Genomic DNA, 26891 nt, shown 5'->3' on the forward strand with positions numbered 1-26891 from the left:
TACGGTGTTCATATATATATATATTATATATTCGTTTTCGGGTTCGTATATACATTCATATTATATATATTCATGTTATATATATACACTTTCATACGTATATACCTATATACATTCAGTTTATATATATATATATTCATATACAGTTTATATATATAGATATTTTCTTCATTTCATTAGGTATATATATTGTATATATATATATGTTCATATATTCATTATATCATATTGTTTATATACTTAAATGCTATATATAAATATTTACATATATACATTTCATGATTATATATATATACATACGCTACATTATTTTATTTTTTGTATATATATATGTATATATGTTTATATATACATTATACATTCTGAATCAATACATTCATATATTAATATAGATTGTTCTAAAGCATGAAAACTCATTTTAAAAAACAAAGAAATCTCCAAAAAAAAAAAAAAAATCGGACCCGAAATTTTTGGTGATTTTAAAGTCTTTGTTTTACGTGTTTTCGATGCATGAAATCTATATGAATGGTTTAATTTTTTCATTTAGATCATTTTGGAATTGATTTCATCAATTTTGGTCGTCGGTGTCGTTTTTCAGGGCAGTTTTTTTTTTTTTTTTTTTTTTTTTTTTTTCAAAAAAAAAAAAAAGGAAAATTAAGAAAAATTTAAGAAAATTCCAAAATTTTATTATTTTGATTTATTTTTGGAATTTTATTTTATTTCCTTATTTTTGTTAATTTATTCAATTAAATTACATTTGTTTTAAACTTTCCATTCTTATTTAACATATATCTTCATATATTATATGTTATTTAGTAATAAATTATTATGGAAAGTTTTTAACTTGGTAAATAAATTACATGCTTTATTTTTACATGTAATTATAATAATTGTGATATTTTAAGAATGTGAATATTTAATTATTCTACAATTAAGTGCGCAATTATTATATTTGTTTACCAATTAAGTAATTTACGGATTGAATTAATTGATAACCTGCCATTAAGTACATTCTTTAATTTTGCATTTAATTCATTTCATATAATTAATTGTACTAATTTGTATATTTACCTTATTTATACAAACTAATTATTAGTACAAATATTTAAGATATTATATGGTTATAAATGCATAATTAATTACATATCATGGAATTAAGCATTTAATTTATTATCATACAATAATTGTTTTAATTTGTATTTATTTGGAAAATTTATTTTTAATACAATTAATTCTGATTTGTATGATTTAAATGCTATACATAAATTCCTTTTATAGTGCTAGATATATTTAGAAATATTCAAACATTAAGATAGGTTGAATATTTTATATAGCACATTAAGTTTCATAAAACTTCATAAAATTATTCATAAAATATTCATAAAACTTCCTAAAATGAATAAAATATGAATAAAATGTAAGTAATTTTGTGGTTTGACATAAGAAAACATGAATTTGGGACAAATGCTCATATCTAGAACGGTTTTTAATGATCTTCGGACGACCACACTAGGAGCATTAATCTCAGTGATTGTCTACTATGTTAATAACGAAATTACTTTTAGGTAGAGCCCAATACCTAATGTCAAAGTGAAAATATAATTTTATATAATTAGGGAGTAGCCACAGCATCCTTATTTGTATAAAATTATATATTAATTAAAATTCACCTTAATGGACATAACTTGTAATTAATTATATAGGTATAATAATTTTACCCCACAGGGATTTTATTATATTTGTATAATTAATTAGGATAATATGTTAAATTAAGTTCTCTTAATTTACCCCACAGGGAGTTATGAGGATTTAATTTAATAGTGTTATCACAAATTTAATTAAAGATAGATAATAAACCTTCATTTTCCAAAACTAATTGTTTAATTAAATCTATCATAAAGTTCATCTAATTTTATTAAATTTAAAATTTAGCCCACAGGCAATTTTAGATTTAGTAAAATTTTAATCTTCAGTTTATACTTTGGTGTCTAGTGAACCACATAATTTTAAATAATTAGGGAGTAGCCACAGCATCCTTAATTATATAAAATTATATATATTAAGTGGATTAAGATCACATAATGGACATGAATTATGTGAACATAATAATCTTACCCTACAGGGATTTTATTATATTCACATGATTAATATGTTAAATTAAATTCTCTTAATTTATCCCACAGGAAATTATGTAGATTTAATTTAATAATTTTATCATAAAGTATAAAATTTTGAAACATTTATAAATAATTAAGTGTTTCATACCTTTCATTAAGATAGAAATATTAAACTTTAAGTTTTTCATAAATTGTGTAAATCTATCATAATCTACATCTAAATCTAATCTTATTAAATTAAAAATTTAGCCCACAGGCAATTTTTGTTTAATAAGATTTCATATTTAAGCATGTTTATTCATTGGTAAAAACATGATTCATTTAAACCTCAAAACTATACATGTAATTTTATTACATCACTATTCATAAATTTCTTCCATACTAGTAGAAAATTTCTTCCATAACAGTAGAAATTTTTAAAATTTATTCTGATAACTTCATCTAGCATATACAGTTTTTACTGTATAATTAAGAAAAATAAATCACACTTTATTATCACCAATAAATTTTAATTTATTATGTATGAATTCATTCTAATATAGTTAATGTGATTATTAACACACAGTGGATTATTTTAGATTGTTATTCCACATTCATAATTTCTTGCAAGGTTTACAAATAAACCTAAGAAAGTCAGTAACTGTGAGCAAATCTTATCCACAGACAAGATAAGTTCTCACATTTAGAAGTTTAAGGAACAAGCAATATAGTAGTGGCTTTGCTTTAAAATTGGCAAAGATCTTTATGTTCCAAGATTCTATTGAAACTTGATTTAGACACATTTAGAGGTCTTTACTACAAATGATGTCACTCATAAAGATATGCAAGTTCAATCTGACAATAAGAAATGTGTTATTAATAAGAATTCTTCTACATTATAACACCAAAGATTATGGAACATATCTCCATAAATAGAATAAATGTTAGTAAATGGTGGGGATATTCATTACACTTGATTTTACTAACTTTATTTAGAACTTGTGTGAATTTCATTAAGAATATGTATTCCAACAAGTCAAAATCGGTGCATACTAGAATTCTATCATATTAGAAATCATACAAGTCAATTAATTTTGAAGACATGGACTCAAATTTTGTATCTCTTTTTTAACGATTACTCACATAAATAATTTTTCTACAAAAGTATAGATTTATATGTTTCAAAGACATTTAAATCTTAAGTAGAGAAATGGTGCATTTTGCATATTAAGATAGTGAGATCAAATATAAAATGGAGAATACTACATTAAAATTCGTGAGTATGGATAAACTCCCAGTCTATTTGCAAAGTTTCTTTAAAAGCATGGGTTCATTGCCCAATACATATGCTTGGTACACCTAAATTATAGTGTGTAACAGATTTAAGAAACTAAGCATTTTTTGGACATGGGGTGGAGCCTACATAGCAAACTCCAATCTTTCCTAAATCTTTGTCTATTGATACTCAACAATGGGGTGTACATATCGAATCGTGTTCTAACCAAAGTTGTTTCTCAAACATATTTTGAGTTGTGATAAGGTTGAAAACCGACTTGATGACATGTACACATTTTATAAATACCCATATATAGTTAGAGTACAATTGCCAAAGAAAAGATCTGGGCCCTAAACCATAAATGAGCATATTTCATTTGAAAAGCTATAAGGTTTAAGGGTTACATATTTTATTATCCATCTCACAACACTAGAATTGTGGAATTAAGAATTGACTTGATCAGTGGGAGTGATCAATCTAGGAACCTAGTTTCCGAGAAAGATCATTCATATTTTCTCAAACTTCCACAGTGTTAGATTAATTATGATTCACAACAACCCTTAAGATTACTGGTTATTGAGAATTCATAACTAATCATTAATAATCTACAAGTCATTGATAAAATTCTAATAAGTTATGTTATTTAGTAATTGCTAACAATTTCTAAAATAACATGCATATTGAACCATTTGCTCTTTTAAGAGTTTGTTGGTCCATCCTTAAGATGACTTATTAGAACAGTAAGATCAATGTATTCTAGTGATCACATTTTGTACAATAAGAGTTCAACTACAATATTAATTTGAGACACAAATTAAATTATAGAATGATAAAGAATTGAAGTTGTAGTACAATATGCCATGAATGAAGAAATAAATATCTTAAATAGCAATAAAGTTTATCTTTAGTAAAGTTGCCTAATGGGGTGGAGAACATTAATTAAGCATAGGTTTTTTCACCAATAATATTCATTAGGCAACATTGAGAAACATAAAGATATAAAAGAATATTCATTGCTAAAAAGTTCATTTTGAACTAAGAATCAATAACAAAGGAGATTTACATTCTCAATTGTTTTTATAAAAGATTCTATTATAGACCTTGGCATTTGTTGCTTGTTTTAATTCATTAATCAATTCCAAACAGTGAACTAGAGGAGAATGTATACAGACTGCCATAAATTTTTCCACTAATAGTGGTGAACATATGCAAGTTTAAGGTGTCTACCTGTAGATTAAAACAAACATCTCACAAATTGGTATTATATCATCTTTTCCTTTAGGTTTGAAAAGAGAATTATTGAAATAATTATATACCAGAAGGTTAGTGGGAGTAATATTTGTTTTATACGTAGACAATATGTTACTTGCAAATGATGATAAAAGTTTTCTATATAAGTTAAAATAATTCATATCTCAAATTATTATTTTGAGATAAGGAATATAAATAATATATATAATTTTAATTAATTAGAGAGTAGCCACAGCATCTCTGATTAAATAAAATTATGTATTATTCATCTGATATAACTTTTATCTTTAAGTGTGATAAATTCAACTCGAACCAGCATCTGAAAAATGATCTGGAGTGAGAATAAATTAAGAACATTCATTTGCTTCTATTTTAGAAGCCTAATGTATGCCTAAGAGTCTGAATAAGACTTTGCATTACATTTGTTTCAGGATCGTTAAGTAGTATCAGAATAACTAAAGTTAAGACCACTTTATTTTTCATACAAAGTGATGAGGTATCTTTAAGATACTAAAAATTATATTCATACATATTTTAAGATGAATTGACCATCTGGAAATATAGTTAACCAATTAGATTCTAACATACTTCACTGGTTGTATTGATTCACGTAAATCAATATTTTATTACAACCTTAAGATTACCAGTAAGTTATATTGTAGAGAATCTTGATTGTTATTTCCACTATAGAAGTCAGATTCATTTATTGTTTTGAGGATACATCTCGTATGATGTATTATAGAGTTTCATAGTAGGCCTAGAGTTCAGAATTACAGTTTCATTAGGCCATTAAGAAAATTTTGCGATAAATTCAGCTACAATATTTATGGCTAATAACTCTAAGAGTACTGGTCGAAGCTAGCATATCGGCATTAAGTATTTAGCCATAAAAAGGCGTGATAAGTGGTCATTAATCACGCAAACTGAATTGGGTGATCGCATAGATCCTTGACTAAAGGCATGCCGCAACACAAATTCAAGGATCATAAAGTAAATGTGGGATTCAGTTAACCCATATGCAGTTTTTTATTTGTACAACCAAAAATTATTCAATGAAACTCTAATTTCGATATTTTCTCATATTTATGTGCACCTTAATTTCATCTGAGAAAATTATCGTAAGAGGACCTGAATAAACATAAGGGTTAGGGTTTATTCGCTTAAGTACATTGCCACATAAAGTACATTGTTATATAATAAATATATCGTAATACATGGAAGATAATACTCGACTTATAATGAGGACATGTCGCTATGATTCGTATGTTTATTATATAATGAGGAACGTTTGGGTTTGAATGTTTTAGTTTAAATGCTGACCAAGTGGGAGAATATTAGAATATTTCTAATTAAGGAAATAAAATAATATTATTGATTCTGATAAATGAATATTTTATATTCATTGAATCTGGACAGAATCAATTACGTAATATTCTATATATGGTCAGATTTCTATATTCATTACCTGATTTGATTTCCTGAATTAATTGTCAAAATATTCTGACAATTAATGTGGCACAGATACTGATGGAGTATCTCACCTATAAATATAGGGTCTCGGTCCCCGAGCTCCTCACTCATTCTGTTCATAACAGCAAAATCCATCTAAAGAGAGTTGAGAGAGCGAGGAAGCCCGATTACCCACATCAACCAGTTTCCTTTGCAGATCAAAACTTATGTGGGTTTAAAGCTCAAAAATCAATGGCTGGAGGTATTTCGATCCTTAAGTTATATAGTGTATATATTTATTTATTCCGCATTTTATATACACATACATATATTTCAGTTTATACATATAAATTGTCTAACAAATGATGGATGTTTTTTTTTTTTTTTTATGAAAGGGAAATAACTACGAAAGCTGTTATTTTTTGTGACAACTGTTTAGTCACAATATAATTTTTTTATTACTAAATGCGACTTGTGACTAAAACATAGTATTTAGATACAAGTTGTTACTAATTTAGTTTTAGTCACAACAAGTATTGTCACTAAAATTATATTTAGTCACAATAAATTGTAATTTTTGTGACTAATACTTTTAGTCATAGACCTTTTAGTCACAACATAGGAATGACAATTTATAATTAGTCACAACTTTTTTACTTTTAATCACAAGTTTTATTGTGACTAAAAGTAAGAATTTTAGTAGTAATATTTCATTAAACTATAATAGCCAAATGGGCTAATATACAAGAATGTACCATAGTAGCAACAATGCTGCCATTAAACAAACAATAAGGCCAATAACAAAAACTACGAGCAAAACCATAAACGATTTTGTTAGCAAACTGTTTAACAAAAGAAACACAGACATAAACCAAAAACTGAGGGCACAAAAATTGAACTTTGAATGGCTTGAACCGAAACAAGTGAATCAGTTTCAATAATTACATTTGACCACCCTTCACATTTGATCCAGCTTAATGTCTCCTTGACACCGACTACTTTAGTAAAGACTGGTTGAACATGGCCTCCCTTATACACAACAAAACCCTCCAACAACTCACCATTTGAATCTTGAGCCAAGACACTAGCCCCGTATGCACCAGCTTCAGCGAAAATTGTTTTGTCTACATTGATTTTGATCAGATTCACCTCTGGTTTAGACCAATGCTCTCGCTGCTACTAGTACCATTAGAAACCAACAATGACTTAGAACGATGAGCTTGAGCGTATTTCCATTGAGCAAGAACCGAACAAGCCCCAGACCAATGATGGATGTTTAATTTGCAAAGCTCATAATCTTATTTCATGGGGTAAATAGATTTTTAAAATAAATTTTATTAGGAAGGGTTACTTTGTGTTTTGCACTATTATTTATTTTGGACCTCACATTTTAAAAAGTTAGCATTTGAACCTTATATTTTGTAAAAAGATTAAATGTAAGTTTTTAGACTCGATTTTTTCTTTTTTTTTAATGAATCAGGAATTTCATTACACAATAACCTTTTTTGTTACAACCTATGGCTCTTCGAAGAGCAAACAACTATACATCTTATTGTAAAAAATAAAAAACTCTTATAAATCTTGAAACCATTCTAATTCTTTTTGATCTATACATTTTGGCATTACACAAGTAATTTGATTTTTTATCAGCCATTTAGTTTCTTGCAAGAGTGCTTGCGGTTGTGTAGTCTGATCCTGGGACCATAACATTTGATTCATGGATTGCCAAATCTTGTAAACCAAGGCAGCAATGCAAGCTGTGTAACAACTTGCCTTGAATTTGCTCAGTTTTGCTCGATCAATCTATCTCAAAATACTCGGCAGGGATTCAGCTTTGATCTTCCAGTGCAGCCATGTTTTTAATTCTCTTAAGCAGCATCGAGCATACCTGCAGTCAAAGAACAGATGCAGAGTGTTTTCTACTGCATTATTACACAGTATACAAGTATACAGGAAGCATCAGCAACAATTTGCATTTTTTGAACTCTTTCCCTTGTTTTCAACCGATTCTGCACTGCTATCCAAAGATTTTGGACTCGATTTTAATATCAAACATTATTAAACATAATTAGATCTGGAAAATGTTTGCTCGAAGAAAAATTCAATGAATTCCGAATCTAACAAAATATTTTGGTCATCTTTAAAAAATAAATATATAAAAAAGTGAGTCTAAAAAGTATATTTTGTATTCTTTTTATTTTTACAAAACACATAATCTAAAAGTTAATTTGTTAATACACTGTGTTCAATACAAAATAATGATGAAAAATGCTGGTCCAAATTTATGTAAGCCCTATTCTAAGAAACCTAATTGTATGTTTAAAGAAACACAACTAATCAAAAACTTAAAATGGTATAAAGGGTTAAACTTAGCTAATTATAATTAAGTCCTCTCAAATAAAAAAAAACTACAATTTGAATAAAGCACTATTATTTAGGTACAAGTGTGGTGGTGTAACACCTTACAGCTAATACAAATAGTAAGACTTTTATTTGTTGCATTTTTTTAATTATAAAAATCATTATAAATATTCTTTTTCAGTAATATTTTGCTTATTTTTTTAAATAATTTATTTATATAACATTAATGTGACATAATAGTATGACTCAATTTAAGAATTTGACAAAAAAATAAATACATAAATAATATTTTAATATTGAATTATGAGAATATATATATATATATGTATTCTTAGAATAGAATTTGTATATGTGTTTAATGTTAATAAAGTGGAATTTGAGTAACTTAAAGTTGTTAAATAGACTATTATATACTTTATTTATACTTGTAATTTATGTCCACATAAGTAATTTTTTTTTTTTTTTAAATATGAGCAGAATGTAACTGAAAAAGAATATTTGCAGCGATTTATATTTAGAAGAAATTTTCATAAGAAGAAAAACTCAAAAGGTAAAACTCTACAAGAGTCATAGTTTAAAGGGAAGAATACAATAATTTATATTTATATCTTTATATATAAAATGTGACTATTTAACGGCTTTTGTTGGTTTAATAAAATATTTCAAGAATATACGAATATTCCGTTACATTTAACGATATTAGTAGAATTAGTTTTATAAATATATAAATATTAATATTATTTATTTTAAATTAATTTAAATATATATATAAATATTAATATTATTTGTTTTAAGTTAATTAAACGTATACCAATTTTAAATTAATTTAACTATATATAAATATTAATCTATTATTTGTAACATTAATATTTTTATTGTTATTTTTAATATTAAAAGTATGTTCAATTTTAATATTCTTAAACTTTATATTTATTTTCTTCAATTTTTAATTTTTTTTTTAAAATTAATAAATAATTTCTTTTAATTTATAAAATTTTAAAAATACAAATAACAAAAATAAAACCTAAAAGTATAACTAAGTATATATGTAATGCATCTAACAATTACTTAATTTTATATATACATATCTTTATATCCATATAGCATAAATATTTATATATATATATATTAATTTGGTATGGAAAGACAAAGTAATTATTATTAATGAAATTAAAACTTAATTGAAATGATCACCAAATGGCAAATATTGCCTATTAGTTGTCTATGTAGAGAGACACCTTTTCCACACTAACTAATAACCTTCAATTTCACTCTAAATAAAATTCCAAATGGGAAAAGCAAATATTATGTGGTTGGTGAGAGCCTATTGAGGACAAAAACCAGTGAGAAAATATATACACTATACCATTGAATTAACATATACTAATTTATTTGTTTATTTTTTTGAGAAGATGACATGAAAAATTTAAACTCTAGTCAAGAAAGCTCAGCTATGATATGCCCCCACAACCCTTAAAATAAGAAACTTCTTTATGTCCAAATGCCATGAATTAAGAATTTCATCTAACTCATCCTAACCTCTTCCTTCCACACACATCTATAAATATATAATATTTATTTATATATATTTATAAATAAATATTATACAATACCATAATACAATATCTCAGCGCGTGTACTTTACTCTCCTATTTTGTTAAGTCATTTTAAAGTCTTACTTGAGATATAGTCCAAACTTAATTTGTTAGATGAATAATGAATTCCACCAAAAATATTCTATCCAAGAAAAATTAATATTTTGACCAAAAAAAAAAAAAGTATTATGGAGATTATCCAATCATATAGTTCTATCCACTATTAAAATTAAAGATTGTTCTATTTATTAAACCTTCATTAATTCTCCTTATACTTTTCTATTTGAAAATATTCTTTCCACACCCCTTCTTAAGAAAAAGTAAGTACAAAATTTCCCATTGAAATGTTTTTCACTATTATATTTATTATTTTTTTTAAAACAAAACTTAAATAATTTTAACTCTCTTAATTAAGAAATAATAATGTTCTTCAAAATTAAAAAAAAAAATAATAGCTTTTTTTAACTTAAAATAAGAACAAAATATAAGCATAGACAACTTAATATTTACATAATAAATAATATTTAAAATCATTGGAAAAATTAAAGCATTTAACTATTTTTTTTTTAAATTTAATTAAACTCATAGATCAAATTACCATGATATGATATGTATATAGTATTAAATATTTTTTTAGAAGTTTATATAATAAAAAAATATTATTTCTTAATATTTGATAAAGATATTTAAGTTATTAACTTATTAATAAAATAAGATATTTAATATTAATAATAGTGATTTAATTAAAAGTAGAGAGAGTCAAATATAGTAACACCCCAACCAAAAAAATGTCAAACACCATAAAATAAATTGTGTTATTAATAGTGTATTTTAATATCAAATCTTAAATATTTTAATTTAGTAAATTTCTACCTAATTATAAAAGTGCTACATCAATGTGAAGTTGAACACTTAAAAAGTCCGTTTGGTACACTGTATTATAGAATTGTATATTATATATATCCTATTTTTTATATAGTATTATGTTTAGTATTAATTTGTATGAGCATATAAATATACAATATTTTTATATATAAATAAAAAATTATTACAGAATTATATAAAAAATATATATGATATGAAACACAATTTAATATAATATTATATCATACAATACTATTTAATATGGTGTACCAAACAAAACATAAAATATCAAATAACAATGCTAATAATAATAAGAATAATTGCAAAAAAAAAAATTAAAATTACAAAAATATAGTATGTACAGAATTTTTTAACAATTTACAGTTTTTTATATTTTATTTATATAAAATACAATCTAGTGTATTTTTTATGTTGTATTCTTGTTATTTTGTTATTAATTTTTGTTATTTATATATTATTTTTTTTATCTTATTTTGATGTTATTTAGTTGTAATTTTAATGTTATTTTTATGTTTTGATAAAATAACGTAAAAATATAAAAAAAATATATATTTAATGTAAAAATATAAATTTTTACAAAAAAAAAATTAGTATTTTATATAATTATTCTTAATAATAATACAACAAAGTTATTACCCCACAAAATTTTCTCTAATAATTAATGAGCAAGTGAAAATTAAGGTCAATATTCTCACTTTGTTTATACATGCACACGTATAAAGATATATATAATAAATATTTTTATGTGGAAAGTGATATGTACTCGCCAAACTAGTGAGTTGGGTATGAGAATATACAAATTTGTCAACAATAGAAATTAAGAAACAAAATTGCACATAAAGTCAGAAAGTCAGTACTTCTCTTATGGAAAAGAAGAATTAGATCATGATCCATATTGGAAGAAATATCAAACTAAGATAATAAAAAGAAAAAAGAAGAAGAAGAAGAAGAAAGAAAGAGAAAAGAACAATAAATATAGAGGAGTGCTGCCGTTAACTTCATATTGCAACCTCTTAGTCAATCTTAATATCTAAAAATACATGTCGGAATATTTTTTTTTTAATTTTTTTACATGGGAGGGTTCGTTATGCTTACAACATCATCCCTGTAAATTTTTTAAGAATTTTGAATAATTTACAGTGCCGAAAATACATTTGAAGTTTTTTGAACGTGCGTGGTAAACTGAAATAGAACTTTTTTTTGGGTACTGTAAACTATTCGAAAATTTTCAAAATTTACAGGGATGATACTATAACTATAACGAATACCGCTATAAAAAAAATTTTAAAAAAAATATTTTAGCATGTGATTTCGAACGTGGAGGTTGACTATGAGATATTAATTAGTATTTCTCATAAATATATGGCTAATTTAAATTTTTATTTCCGAACTTTAACATGTATTAAATTATACTTTTTAAATTTTTAGCCATTAAAAATTCTCCTGAACAATTGAGATTCACTACAAAAAAGATCACTTTTAGTGACGATTTAGTCACAATATTAATTTTTTTGTGACTAAATATGATTTTTAGTCACAACAAAAAGTTACTTGTGACTAAAATATAACATTTAGATACAAGTTGTCATTAATTTAGTTTTAGTTACAATAAGTATTGTGACTAAAAATATATTTAGTCATACTAATTGTGATTTTGTGACTAATACTTTTAGCCATAGATTTTTTGGTCACAACATAAAAATGATAATTTATGATTAGTTACAACTTTTTTACTTTTAATTACAAATTTTGTTGTGAATAAAAGTAAAATTTTTTGTAGTAATTATTAAATTTAAGAACTTTTAAAATTTAGGGGGTATGATTTGATATATGTCAAAATTCCAGAAGCATAATTTAGTAGATATTAAAGTCTGGGGAGTATAATTTAATACATAAAATAATCACCAAATTAGTGAAATTGAATAAAATTGAACAAAAATTCTTAAATCTAATAAATTTAATAATTCAGGAAAAATTTTACGACTAAAAAATTTAAAAAATATAATTTAGTACATTTTAAAATTGATAAACATTCTAATTATCATAAATATAAAAATTAATAATATGTACGAAAGTACTAGCACACCTAAGGGACTTTAACAACCATTATTTTTTTCATTTTATTTTGAGTGAAGTGTTAAAATGGTATTATCAAATTGTCGTTTACACGTGTTCATCATTCTCAACTTTTTTTTTTTAATTAAAATAAAAAAATCCATATATATAAAATAAAACAACAATAGTTGTCTTTTATATATTTACATATGTATAGATAAGTAAAATATTTGTTTGTGTTGCTTAAATATTAGGGCTTCATTGATTTGGACTATTGACCCAATTGATTAATTAACAAAAATATCTCATTTTTATTGCCCAAAAGGAAAAAAAAATAATGATAATTATACTAGAAAAGTTATTTGAAAAAATATATTGTCTTATATATTGTCAAGTATTGTATGGAAATATTATATTTCACCTGCTCTTGAAGAGAATTCCTTCTCTATAAATTATTTAGGGGCCACATATGATGACCAAAGATGTTTACTTATTTGTCTTTAATTGACTGGTCAAATTAATTAATAGATAAATAATAATAAAACCTCATCATCATTATCAAAATTGTTTTGATGAAGCAAATCAAAATTTGATCAAAGGGTTGACAATACTGCATCTATTATATATATTTGGAATCTTTTTTTTTTTTTACAGATAGATGGTTACTAAATAAATTTAGGGGAATTATTTTATATATTATTTTTTTAATTTACAGTTTGGGTTTTCAAAGTGGTTGCAACGCTAATTGCAATAGGGGTTTCTATACGATTTTTTGTTGCAATTTAGGTTGCAGTGCTAGTTGCAATAGGAATTTCTATGTAGAATTCCATATAAATGCAAAAAAAAAAAAAACTATTTTGAAGTGTAAAAATAAAAAAACCTCATAAATTTAACTCTAAATATTAATTTTAAAAATATTAAATAATTAGATTTTACTTCAATAACGAATAATAAAAGAAACATTTAAATTTCTATACTTAATTTAATTACTTAATTAAAAAAATACACTATATAAACTCAACCTTTTTTATTTATTTATTTTTTTGCCCAATTTTTTTTTTCAATTAAACAACCACAACTTATATAATATACAAATAATAAATTTTCTTTAATTAAATAAAAAAATTAAGTATAAAAATTTAATTTTTTTTAATACTACACATTTACGAGTAATACCCATTAAAAGTCATATGATATTATTTTAAAAAGACTAAAAAAAAGGTGTGCATGCTATAAATAATAATAATATAATATTTTTGGGGGAGTATATAGGTAGAGAGACAAGCTTAGATCATACGTTTCAAACCAATATTATTATTATTATTATTATTAATTTTCTTTATTGTAAAATTTTGAAGATAGAAAGAAAGAAAGAAAAAAAAAATCAAGTCCTTGCAAATCTCATGAACTGTGGAGTCGTGTTGGGTTTCTATTGTTGGGGTTGGGAGTTCTTAACTGCCCTTCTTCTCTTCTCTTCTTCTTCTTCTTCTTCTTCTCTAATTCATTATTATTAATCCATCTAATTAATTACATCCTATATCTTCTTTCTTTTAATTTCTAGGGCTATATATAATAATATATATACATATAATGGATCATCATAATAATGATCATGTATTGATTAGTGATCAAAAGGGTTTGTTGGAATACATGAGAAAGTCAAGTCCACCACCATTTTTGCTCAAAACATACATGTTGGTAGAAGATCCCGCCACCGATGAGGTCATCTCGTGGAACGCGCAAGGCACCGCCTTCGTGGTTTGGCAACCGGCCGAGTTCGCCAGAGATCTTCTTCCTACTCTCTTCAAGCATAGCAATTTCTCTAGCTTTGTCAGACAACTCAACACTTATGTATGTTAATCATATAATAACTCTCTTTCTTTATATATTTTCTTAATTATTATAAATTATTTTATTATATATGCAGTGACGGAATCAGGATTAATTATTTTTATTAATAACTTTATAAAAGATTCTTAGGTTTTTTATAGATGATATTTAACTTAGCTAAATATATAGTAAATGTTTTTCCTTTTATTCAATGTTCATACATTAATTTAAAAATATAGTATTATATGTAATCAAAGGTGATAAAAAATGAATATAAATTAAGAATTTTGCCAAAGTATTAATAACTTAGCTTTATAATATTGTTAGATTTTGAGTCCCTTTTATTATTAGGTTAATTCTGGTTTTTCTTTAACTAAAAATTAAGATATAATAATTTTTATTGTGATTGTCTTTTGAAAATGGATTCTATATGATTAAGTTCCAAAAGGAATTTAATAATGAATAATAGAGAAAAGTCATCATATGGAATGTATTAAATATTTGGCCTTAAAAGAGAAGAAACCAATTCTTGTAGACCGTGGACTTTGAAGATATATATACACAATAATATGATATATATACACAATAATATACTGGAATTAAAATTCACATACTCACTATAAAAAATAGTTAGTTTTAGTGATAATCTTTTAGTCACAACATAAATTTTTTGTGACTAAATGTAACTTTTAATCATAACAAAAAATTACTTGTGACTAAAACATAGTATTTAGATACAAATTGTCACTAATTTAGGTTTTAATCATAACAAATATTGTGATTAAAAATACATTTAGTCACAATACAAACTGTAACTTTTGTAACTAATATTTTTAGTCACAAACTTTTTAGTCATAACATGCATAAAATGATAATTTATAATTAGTGATAACTTTTTTATTTTTAGTCACAAATTTTATTATGATTAAAAGTAAAAAAATTTGAAGTGACAGTACTTTTTACAACACACATAATATGACACAATTAAACACACATAATGGTATATATAACAAATATACTATATATATATACTTATAGGCCATATATAGTAATTAGGAGCAATGTTAATAGTGGTGTCAACACTTAATTTTTTAAGTGTTATATCGTTATTAGTTGAATTAAGTATTGAGTTTTACATAAATTTTTAATTTAATAACAATTATAGAATTCAATAACCATATTCCTAAAGAGTGTTAGACACTACTAATATTTTATAGATGCAAAGTGGAATAATATGTATTAATTGCTCAAATCAATTTATTATTGTTTGTCAACTTAGGAAAAGTATTAAATATGAACTAATTGGAAAATATATGTACAATGTCAACTTAATTGATTCATTATCAACTATAGATAACTATATTCATATATAAATTATCAATCAATGATTATATTCATCAGGTGAAATTAATAATAAATACATATTTTATTTTATTTTCACACATAATTAGAGTTTGGTAGAGAGCATCAGCTCTCTTAAAACTTTGGTTATACTCTCACATATCCATTATATATATATATATATATATATAATTAGCTAATTCCAAATAATTAAAGCTCTCAAACAAACATTATATGATTGAAACTTTTAGCAATATTTCATGCAAATTTTAATACATTTGTTGTCTTTATTCAACTAGGGTTTCCGAAAAGTTGCAACAAACCGTTGGGAGTTTTGCAATGACAAGTTTCGAAAAGGCGAAAAAGACCACTTATGTGAGATCCGTAGAAGGAAAGCATGGGCCAATAATAACAACAAGCAACAATCAACAACAACTGCGGCCACAGCAACAATCGAGGAGGAGGGGTCAGTGGCCGCAGCTGTAGGAGGAAGAGGAGGACATGTAGTAGTAGTGGAGTCTGATGAAGACCAAAGGTCTTCATCAACTTCTTCATCTTCCGAATTATTCACCACTCTAGTTGATGAGAACAAGAGGCTTAAGAAGGAAAATGGGGTTTTGAGCTTTGAGCTAAGAAACATGAAGAATAAGTGTAGAGAATTACTTGATTTGGTGGCTAAATATGAGAATGATCATGATGATCAAAGGCCTAAGTTGTTTGGGGTTAGATTGGAAGTTGAAGGAGAGGTGGAAAAGAAGAGAAAAAGAGCTCAAGTACTTAGTGAAAGTGCAAGTATTTTATTGTCTCAAACATGCAAATAATAATAAAATAATAATATATAATAAATAAGTAAGTAAGAAAAAAAAAAGTTAGTTATATGATCAAATTAGAAATTAATTAATATGGTTATATTATATTATGTATACGTAAGAAGTGTTGATTAATTAATCTCTCTATCATGTGTTGTAATAATTAGTTACTTAGATATAGAAGAGTTATTACGTATGGTGTTTTCTTAGCTATGTACAATGACTGAATTGAAAGAACAGTTCAGATATTATATAAATTTATATAAATATATATATATGTACAATATTTGTTCATTGAAAAAGAGTGACAAAATGGGAACAATCCCATTTGAATTTCTTTTCTGTTAGTCTCTTTCTTCTTCTTCTTCTTCTCTTCTTCTTTTTTATTACAATTTTGGTTTATCTAAATATTTATGCAGAATTTAATTAACCACTATAATTGTTTTAACTCATAAAATATACAATCATATGACTAAAAATGAAATGCGTATTTTAATTTTTTTTTTCTTGTGTTAGCTGTTGTTTTAAGCTTATAGATTAACTAAACATATCCTTTGAATAAATGATATTGATGAAATTTTTTGGATGGAAAAAGATATTAGTGTGTTAATTATCCATCTAACATTAACTTTGCGACTTATATAAAATAGATATGTTTTTGAAAAAATTAGACAATAAAATTTTAATATAAAAAAAATTCCCTAAGAAGTTTTTTGTTCTACGTACATATATTATTATATAATGAAAAGATTAGAAAGAAGAAATGAAAGTAAAATTATTTTGAATTGAAAAAAAAGAATCGAATACATAGTACATTATGATACACCAATTTATATACTAACATTGCGAGCTAACAAAAGTTAGCTATGATAATTAGAGAATAGATAAGCCATAAGTAGAGTTGGATAACAAACTCTAACTGTATTGACAGAAAATGGTTGACAAACAAACTAAAGCTAAACTAACTGGAAGACCAACTAATTAATTGAAAGAGCACTGTAGGAAACTCAACATTCCAATAATGCCCTTACACTAACACCACAAAGTGCAAAAGAAACCAAGATCAAACTTGACCTTTCTCCATCAAAACCCTCCCTTTACGGCAGTATAAAAGCTCTCTTTTCAGCAAAAAAACCCTAGCAGCCCATTTTCTTTGATTTCTCTAACCCTAGCAGCCGCACATCACTCCTCATTCTCCTCCTCTTCTTGCTGCAGTAACAGCACTTCAATGGCAGCCAAGACTTCTTCTTCTCCCTTTCTTCTTGCTGCAGTAGCAGCCGAACCAAGCCTACTCCTTCTCTTCAAACCGTAGCCTAGCCCTATTTCTCTTCTTCTTTTCTTCTAGCTTCAAACAAAGCCCTCCATACCCGAACCTGTACAACCAAAGAAACACTAGAAAAATGACAGCAAGCAGAAAATTAATAACAAGATGACAAAGAGTTTGATTTCGGAGTTCCCCTCAAAATCAAGGGTACATCTCCGTCAAGCTTCCCTCAAAGACACTTGATTCTTCACTATCCATCACTACTACAAAAAGGATCATTTTCGTCGTTTTATAAGTGACATATAAAGATTTTGCGTCGGTCTACAGAACCGACGTGTAATCCGTAGACGTAAATAGTGTTTTATTTGCGTCGTTTTTAAAAAGACGCAAAATACAATTTTCGTCATTTGAAAACCGACGCTAAAAAATTACTTTTCTATTTTATTTTAAGCGTCGGTTAAAAAGTGACGCTAAATGTGTCATGACATTTTAAAACGATACAAAAACTTATTCCGTCGGTTTAAAAATGTCATATCTATTACGAAAAAACTTTTTTTTTTTACTTATTGCGTCACTTATAAAATGAAGCACAAATATAAGTAAGGGAAAATTGCAAACTTTTCATGCAATTTTCCCCACCTGCATTATCAAATTTTAGAATAACTCTATATAATAGTAAATACATAATACAAAAAAAATTAAAATAACATTTTTAAAACTTATATTAAATTAGTAATCGATTCTATTAACTAATCACACAATACCAAAATTGTTAATAAAATCGATTCTAAAACTTAAATTCCATGTATATCGTAAACTAAATATAAACTAATAATATATGCGAAAGATAACAATAATCATAAAACTTGTTACTCATGTATTATATCAAAAGTGTAGTAACCTTAAGTACTTAATCTATAATCAATGGCTTCACGAATTCGGCAAACTCATCCCGTACGGCATTGATCTCCTCGTTACTATAGGGAGCGTCTAACTTGAACTGTAAAATAAAAGATCAAAAAACATTAATCAACATATTAAAAGTATATATAATTAAAATACAAACTAAATAGAGAAGAGTAGTTATTCATGTTTACATGATTTTTCAAAAAACTTGCAGGATTAACAACCGTCATGAAACTCTGAATAATCTTCATAACATAATAACCACATTGTACTCCATCCATTCTTTGTCGACACGTGTATTGGTTGATTTTTACTGGACCCTTGTTTCGTATATTTTTTTCGATCCTGTACATGTCCACAGCACTAAACAAAAAAGAAATTAATTAATGAATTGATTTGTAACATAATCTAAATTTAAAAAATTATAACTTACTTTTGGATACATTTCATAATATCAGTTCGGATAAAGTCATTCGTCGAGTCAAGATATGCAACACTTTGAGTATTGGCATGAATCATAATTGTCAACCAGTGATCACTACAGAACAAAACATGTTAATTCAATCAACTCACTAATCGATCCATTAGTTTGTTACATTTATTAATATAAAAACATACTTACCCTGAATTCCACGGACATATCAACCATTGTTCAGGTTGCATACCCATCATTCGCTGACATAGATTCTCTGAACGTTGTTTGAGTTTACCAGCTTCAGTTGATACTGAAGCAGGATTATTAAATGCATATGTATTCCTCAACCCACCAAGATTAAGTGTGTGTTCTTGCAAATAACTAAATTAAAACAGATTATTAATAAACAGTTGTATATATAATTTTTAACTTAGATATTAACTTAGTTATTAACTATTATACCTGCACCAAAGCGACATAACAGTATTTCCAATCATATGGAGCTCGCACACATCTTCTACCTCGTCAGCACTGATCCAACACTCTTGGCCTTCTCCTCCGAACACTTCCGGTTTAATATAGTACCTCTTTGATTTCTTAGCAGGCCAATTCTTCACAATCTCTGAAAGTCCTGACAATAATTGTGTCTTTGCAGGGGGAATGTACCGTTTGACAGACTGTTTATTAGGCCCCTTTGGGTTTATCGGTGGCTGAGTCGGTGGAGCCAAATGATCTCTTGAAACTTTCTTCTTTCCTTTCATCTACATCAAACAATTAATTATCAATATTGATGGCAAACAAAGATTGCAATTATATACAGTTCAGTTTCATTTGCAGGAAGAAACATATGAAGTAAAAGCTTTTAAGCTGCTGAGCCTGACCAAATAACTATTTGAGTTCAACCTACTCATTATTTAAGAAAATATACTTGAAAAGGAAAAAAATGATGTACCTTCGCTAAATCATCTGGATGTATGTTGATTAGGTTCTTTGGCCAACCTACAAAATTGTTTACAGCTAAACCAACTGTGTCGAAGCCTTCATGTTCTATAGGGCATGGTAGAATGGCATTTTCTTCAACCACCTTCTCAATAAAGACACGTTTGAAATCATCAAACTTCTTTTTAACTCCATGTATTATAATATTGCCTTCTTTGTCTGCCTTTTCAAGTTTCACATAACCTGATGCAACTAAGACCGGATCTTTTTCTTTGGGATCAATCACGTACATATCACACCTCAATCTCTTCATTTGCAAACAAAACAAGAGACAAACAAAATTTATTTTAAAAAGAACTTAAATAATTATGATATAAAAATTAAACATGCATGATGAAAATTATTTTAAAAAGCAAGTAAATAATACATTATCAGAAGTAACCGGAGATGGTGCTGGTGGAGCAGCTGCACAAGGTGTGGCTGGTGGGGCAACAAGTGGAGGTGTTGGAATAGTGGCCTTGGGAGCTGGTGGAGCAGAGGCCTTGGGAGCTGGTGGAGCAGAGGCCCTGGCATTTGGTGGAGTAGAGGCCCTGCCAGTTGGTGGAGCAGAGGCCCTGGCAGTAGGTGTTTTCTCTCTTTCGATATAGGATGCAATCGTTAGGACATGCATGTATCTTTTCATATTGCAAGCCTAACGAACACAATGTCTTTTTTGCCTCATAGAAAGACAAAGGCACCTCATTACCTTCGGGTAATAATTCTCCTAAGAAAGCTAGTAACTCTGTCAAACTCTTATCACTCCACCCGTGTTTTGCTTTCAAATTGTATAGCCTAATAAGCGTCGATAATTTAGTAAACCTAGTACAATTAGGGTAAATCGGCTTTTCAGCATCTTCTAACATAGTTTGAAATGTTTCAGGACGAACTTGAGATTCAAATTCTGCTTCGTTAATCATCTCTGCGATGTGATCATCTTCATACTCCACATTATTAACAATCTTATCCTTTCTAGAGGGTCCCTCGCCCGATCTTCTAATTTTTTCTCCGTGGTGATACCAAACCTTATAACTCCTGTCTATACCGTTCTTAAACAAATGTTCTCTTATTTGGGCAATTTTCATACGCTCCATGTTACCACATTTGAGACATGGGCAATGAACCAAATCAGGATTATCCGCATTCTTTGCAGAAAACTCCAAAAAGAAGTCAACACCTTCCCTATATTTTACCGTTAACCTATTCGCACTCATCCAATCTCTATCCATTTCGAAACTTCTAACAAAACAACAAAACAACAATTTAATTAACCTAATTAATACAATAAAATAATTCTATATCAACTTAACCTAATTAATTTAATAAAATATTAATCCTACTGAAATTTCTACCGAAATTTCGACAGCATAACATCTATAATTCGGACGTTCCCGAAAATTTTAAACATGTAACTAATCTATTAAAACATCCACAATAATACAAACAAACAAAACTATAATTAACAGTACAAATATTACCACCCATCCGACCGCAGTCATGCAATTCCAGAACTTACTTCACTATGGATGAATATCTAGGATATTCAAACTCTTCTAGGATTTATAAAATATAAAGAAATAAAGTTTGAGTAGCTTACCAATTCCAAGCTAGCGTTCAAACAATTTCTTCAAAAGATACTACCACAATTGAAAAGCTGCATTGTGAATAAAAGTAGTGATGTGAAAAATTGTATATTTGGTCGAATAGCCAAAAATGCAAAAACAAAAGGTAGATACATACAATATATATATCATACTAGACAAGAATGTTACTCAGATAAAAAATGACAATACAGAAACAAAGAATCATTTTCTCATTAAAAGTAGCCACAAAAGGCTTCAAGGTATCCAAAACCTCTGCCACTTATATTTGTACTACATAAATTAAGCTATGTCCCATCTTGCAGATAATAACATATAAATAACAACTAGAGATGATCAGGATTAGTATACCAGTACTAACTATAATTTATGCGAGAGATCAGCAGTTAATCTAAAAGCAAAATCTAATCTAAAAGCAAAATCTGTGTGTATTATATATAGAAGGAACTTTGAAAAGATCTCTCGTACATGTATTATAGGAATAGGATATCATATATGTCATGAGGGAAAATTAAAGTTTGATGGCTATCAACAATTGATTAGAGAAATCAATAATTTAAGAAACAGAAAATCTTTGTTGATAAATATAAATAGATATATGCATCTCTACAGTTTAAGTGACAAATCAACAGAATTGGAAATGTCAGATCCATTTTCTGTAGTAGTAGCAGCAGATAAAGTGTTAACATAAGAAGTTTTATCAGCCCCTGAAATTGAATTTTGGTGATCACTAGAAGAGTGGATTTTCTTCATCAAGATCTCATTGGAACTTTTAGACATATTTTGAACGCTATACATGCAGGCCATTTATAATAACACCCTCTTAAATTTCAATCACACTCAAAATCACTACTTGGAACTAATCATATTAACAATGTAAACAGTTATCCCAAGAAAGAAAGAGGATTTCATCAAGCATGGCATCTTACTGTTTATTTAAAAGAATGTAATCCTACAAAGCAAGATACATATCAGATTACTCTTTTAAATTAAGTGAGTGATTTTTTAAGCTAGATATTTTTATTTTCTTTCCCAATGATATCTAAAGACGCCAAAGTGTTATAACTTGTTAGAGCACGAGGGGTTCTTAATCTTAATAAGAAGTCCTTAAAGATAGTGGTAATATTCTCGCCATAGACTTCAGTAGATTAATTGGAAATGTCAGATATCTCTCAACATTTCACAATTACTCATAACTTATTTTTCAGCCCATTTTCTTTTATAAGTGCAATGACAGTAACTCACTAATCTATGCACTAAAATAAGGATAGTAGGCCCTTGTCCCTTCATTACTTTTTTTTTTTTTCAAGAGAAGTAGTATAAAGATATTTTCCTCTTCTTATATAGCTATAAAAATTACATTATCTCAGAAATTTATTACTAAAAAATAACGTAAGATATATAGTACTAGATCCACCTGCCCCTTTAAATTGGGTACACTGCCAAAATCTAATCCAACCAACCAACCATCCATTTTAACGTACATATATGTATACATTATTTAAATATTTAACACATACTCACTTATATATATATTTGCAAAATTTACTGAGACAAAATAGTTGGCATTTGTGTGTGATAATCAAAACCCATGAATTTGTTTTCAATTATTTAACTTTTTATAGTATTATTAATTTCACTACACACCCAAATTAAATATATTAATATATACTTTGAAAGAGATAACATGCAGGGTCATTAAGTGGGGGAAAAATAGTAGAGATCTATTGCGTGAATATACATAATTTTATTATCTTATCATGAAAAAGGATATGATGATATGAAAGTTATCTCTAAGAAAGAAAAAAAAAAGAGTAGATGGGAACATGGGAAAATGATAGAAAGGATAATATACATAATTTTATTATCTTATCATGAAAAAGGATATGATGATATGAAAGTTATCCCTAAAATTTGAGCCTCCTTATAGTAAGCAATTATAACAAATGAGAAAAAGTCTGTGCAACATACCATAGAACAAACCAAATAGACACACCACTAATAGAGTAAAGCAGAACGGCAAAGCATGCACAGATACGTTGTGCCAAGCTATCTTCGTTAAACATTCACACATAAGATAACAAATACTACATGTATACATGGCTCATTAAGTTCTAAACTACAAAGACTTCTGTCCCTTGCCACCTACATATAAAGAGAGTCCAAGCTTGTATCCAAAGTCTCATAATAACTTCTAAGATCTAGAGACATATCTACATAAAACACCAGAGAATTATCAGGTTAAACTAAAATTTGTCTATCTTCTCTTTTGCACTGTGAAGCCAAGACTCTTGCATTCTATTTTTTTTTTTTTCTGATTGAAGCATTTATATATACATTACATTACACAACTTGGAACTTCATCCCAAGACTCCACACATACACCCTCCCATAACATTCATATTATCATCCTAACATACCATAACTAAACTTTTTATATATACATTCATATTATCATCCTAATATACCATAACTAAACTTCTTATATATACATTCATATTATCATCCTAATATATCATAATTAATCTTTTTGGTTGCATACTGTAGCCGATTTAATTGGCCTTTCTATCTTGACTATTCAAACCATGCTGCCTACATTATTTGAAAATTGAAAGGTACCTTTAACTATGTGACATTTTTGTTTTGTCTAGTAAGACCCAATATTTCTTATTTTTCTCAATCATTTTCTCAGTTCTTCACTCTAATTGTGTGCAGGGTAATCCTGGATTAAGAAAATGTACATGGCATTTTTGAAGAGAGGGTTCATGACTCTGTTTCTTGTTCATGATGCCCTTGGACTTCAAATAGGCCTAAAGTACTAATCTTTATCACAATATTTTCAGGGTTTTCTTTTCCTTTACATTTCTTTTGACAACTCTTTCTCCTTAACTTTAAGTTGGCAGCAGAGACTTGAAATTAAAGAACGAGAGAGTAAAAGTTACGACAGAAACTTATGCATCATCTACAAAATGAGTCAACACAAATTTCTATGGTGGATTTCATATGGGAAATCGGCTCAATGTTTCCTGTAGAGGATTTCATTTTGACTAACAAGAATCTAAGTTGAACAATACATTACCAAAATTTCTAATCAAAACATATAAAGAGGTGAACTCTCATTAAAATTTTTACCTGTCAGTAATATTAAACCATGAAATATCAGATAATAATAAACACTCTAAACAAAACAAAGTATATGAATGAGAAATTAATTATCTTAATTAGAAATTATATACCTCGGCTTGAAGCTCCTTGTAGCCCTGAGCTGATGACTCCGAGAGCATCTTGACTGCCACTTGAGTGTTGTTTAAGAAGCCATGATAAACAGTTCCAAATCCTCCTTTTCCAATAACTTTCTCAAAGTTGTTGGTAATTCTCATTACTTCAGCGTAAGTATATTGATGGTTTTGTGGCTCAAATCCCGATCCATTAATTTCGTTATTACTTGACTTTGGGACAATATCGTTGGGTTGCCTTATCCCAACTTCTGCTCCTGTTATCGTTATAATTAAGCTTTATTTACATACTTGATTTATCATTCCGATAATGATTATTGGTAAATATACATATATATATATACATTACCTGATAGGGATTAGTGATGAAGGGGTGGAAAAGTGGGTTGTTCGGTGGGTGAAGTCAAATGGAGCGCTGACAGAGAGAGAAATTAGGGTTTGGGTGTGACATTGATTGAGTAAGAAGAAATTGTATCCAAACACAAATACAGTAGAAGGGTTCTAACCTTATGTAGTGTAGCTGCAGAAACGTTCTCTGTTTCTTCAACCAACCAACGAAGGTTTGGGGTAAACACAAACACAGTAGAAGGAGGTTAGGGATTCTTTGGCTAGGTGAGAGAGATGTAAGGGTTAGGTTGAGGAGGAAGTAAGAGAGAAAGAGAGGGAAAGAGAGCGCTGTTCAGAGAAAAAGAGAGGGAAAAAGAGAGCTCGATCGAAATGAAATAAGTGTTTGGGGGTAAGTGAATAATAGGAGAATTAGCGTCGTTTTGTCACACTCACAATATCTTTACCGTCGGTTTTAAAAGGCCACATAAAGCATAAGTGAGGCTTTTAAAACGACGCTAATAATGAACGAATTTTTTAAATTTTTGACTTTTACCGTCGGTTGGGTAATTAGTGACGGAGTAAGAACCGACGCAATTTATGTATTTTTTGTGACATTTTAAAAATGACGAATATATTCAATATGGTACTATTCACGTCGGTCAACGCGATGAACAGTCGCGTTGACCGACGTGAATAGTGACTTTTGTAGTAGTGCATGTCAAAACCGATTACAAGGAATTGGAGATTCCTAGCCACAATTTCAGTAGGTAATCTCAAGCTTTTTCTCTTTTTCCTTCTTTTATTTTTTTGGTTTTATTACAAATAAAACTCTCTAACTCTCTCTGGTTTTCTCTCTTATTTTTTGAGGTTGTTTCTTCATGAAATGGCTGCTGTTATTCTCCTTAACTGGGGCTGAAAAACACTCCTCAAAAATGGGCAGGTTACTCCTCTATTTATATTGTTGTTGGTTGTGATGTGTTTGTTTTGAGCTGAGAAAACAGTTAGAAAAATTGTTATTATTTTTCCCTTGTCTTGCTGAAAGTTGGTTAGAGTCTTGGAATATTGTTATTTACTTCTTCATTGTAAAGAGCTTAAAGATCTAAGCCTATGAAAACCAAACTGACTACTCCAAGAGTTATAATGGTCTGCTGAGGCTTGTAAAAGGTCTTATGTTATTTTTCTTGTAACTTGTTTAAAGCATTTTCCATGAGACAGTTAG

General features: G+C 27.5%; 2 protein-coding genes and 1 long non-coding RNA gene across 4 annotated transcripts; 1 reads left to right on the plus strand and 2 right to left on the minus strand.

Moving 5' to 3' along the window:
- Positions 1-14265: 14265 nt before the first annotated feature.
- On the plus strand, positions 14266-17288 carry LOC115708825 (heat stress transcription factor B-3). The gene is made up of 2 exons (XM_030636842.2): positions 14266-14819; positions 16439-17288. Exons 1-2 carry the CDS (start codon positions 14559-14561, stop codon positions 16958-16960), a joined length of 783 nt encoding a protein of 260 aa, XP_030492702.2. The 5' UTR covers positions 14266-14558; the 3' UTR covers positions 16961-17288.
- Positions 17289-18910: 1622 nt separating this feature from the next.
- On the minus strand, positions 18911-21428 carry LOC115708689 (uncharacterized). The gene is made up of 8 exons (XM_061112308.1): positions 21210-21428; positions 20900-21163; positions 20486-20779; positions 19996-20294; positions 19741-19914; positions 19552-19656; positions 19310-19481; positions 18911-19212 (listed from the first exon to the last, which is right to left on the minus strand). The coding sequence occupies exons 1-8, from the start codon at positions 21426-21428 to the stop codon at positions 19123-19125; spliced, it is 1617 nt and encodes a 538-aa protein (XP_060968291.1). The 3' UTR covers positions 18911-19122.
- A 10-nt stretch (positions 21429-21438) lies between these two features.
- LOC115696967 (uncharacterized) lies at positions 21439-26074 on the minus strand. 2 transcript variants are annotated; one of them, XR_009686724.1, is made up of 5 exons: positions 25852-26074; positions 25695-25760; positions 25346-25602; positions 22106-22162; positions 21439-21747 (listed from the first exon to the last, which is right to left on the minus strand). It is a non-coding gene; the product is annotated as an uncharacterized LOC115696967 (long non-coding RNA). The 2 variants fall into 2 exon arrangements; XR_009686723.1 differs by having other exon boundaries at positions 21439-22162; positions 25852-26072.
- Between the last annotated feature and the right edge of the window lie 817 nt (positions 26075-26891).

The sequence above is a fragment of the Cannabis sativa genome, chromosome 3, assembly GCF_029168945.1.
Source record: "Cannabis sativa cultivar Pink pepper isolate KNU-18-1 chromosome 3, ASM2916894v1, whole genome shotgun sequence".
NCBI lineage: Eukaryota > Viridiplantae > Streptophyta > Magnoliopsida > Rosales > Cannabaceae > Cannabis > Cannabis sativa.

Excerpts from the sequence above, each read along its gene's own strand:
- LOC115708825 (XM_030636842.2), top strand. The coding sequence starts at position 14,559 with ATGGATCATCATAATAATGATCATGTATTGATTAGTGATCAAAAGGGT. Across the intron at positions 14,820-16,438 it reads TCAGACAACTCAACACTTAT|GGTTTCCGAAAAGTTGCAAC; the intron begins GTATGTTAATCA and ends TTATTCAACTAG.
- LOC115708689 (XM_061112308.1), bottom strand. The coding sequence starts at position 21,428 with ATGATTAACGAAGCAGAATTTGAATCTCAAGTTCGTCCTGAAACATTT. Across the intron at positions 21,164-21,209 it reads TATTACCCGAAGGTAATGAG|GCTTGCAATATGAAAAGATA; the intron begins GTGCCTTTGTCT and ends TGTGTTCGTTAG. Across the intron at positions 19,915-19,995 it reads GTTATGTCGCTTTGGTGCAG|TTATTTGCAAGAACACACAC; the intron begins GTATAATAGTTA and ends GTTTTAATTTAG.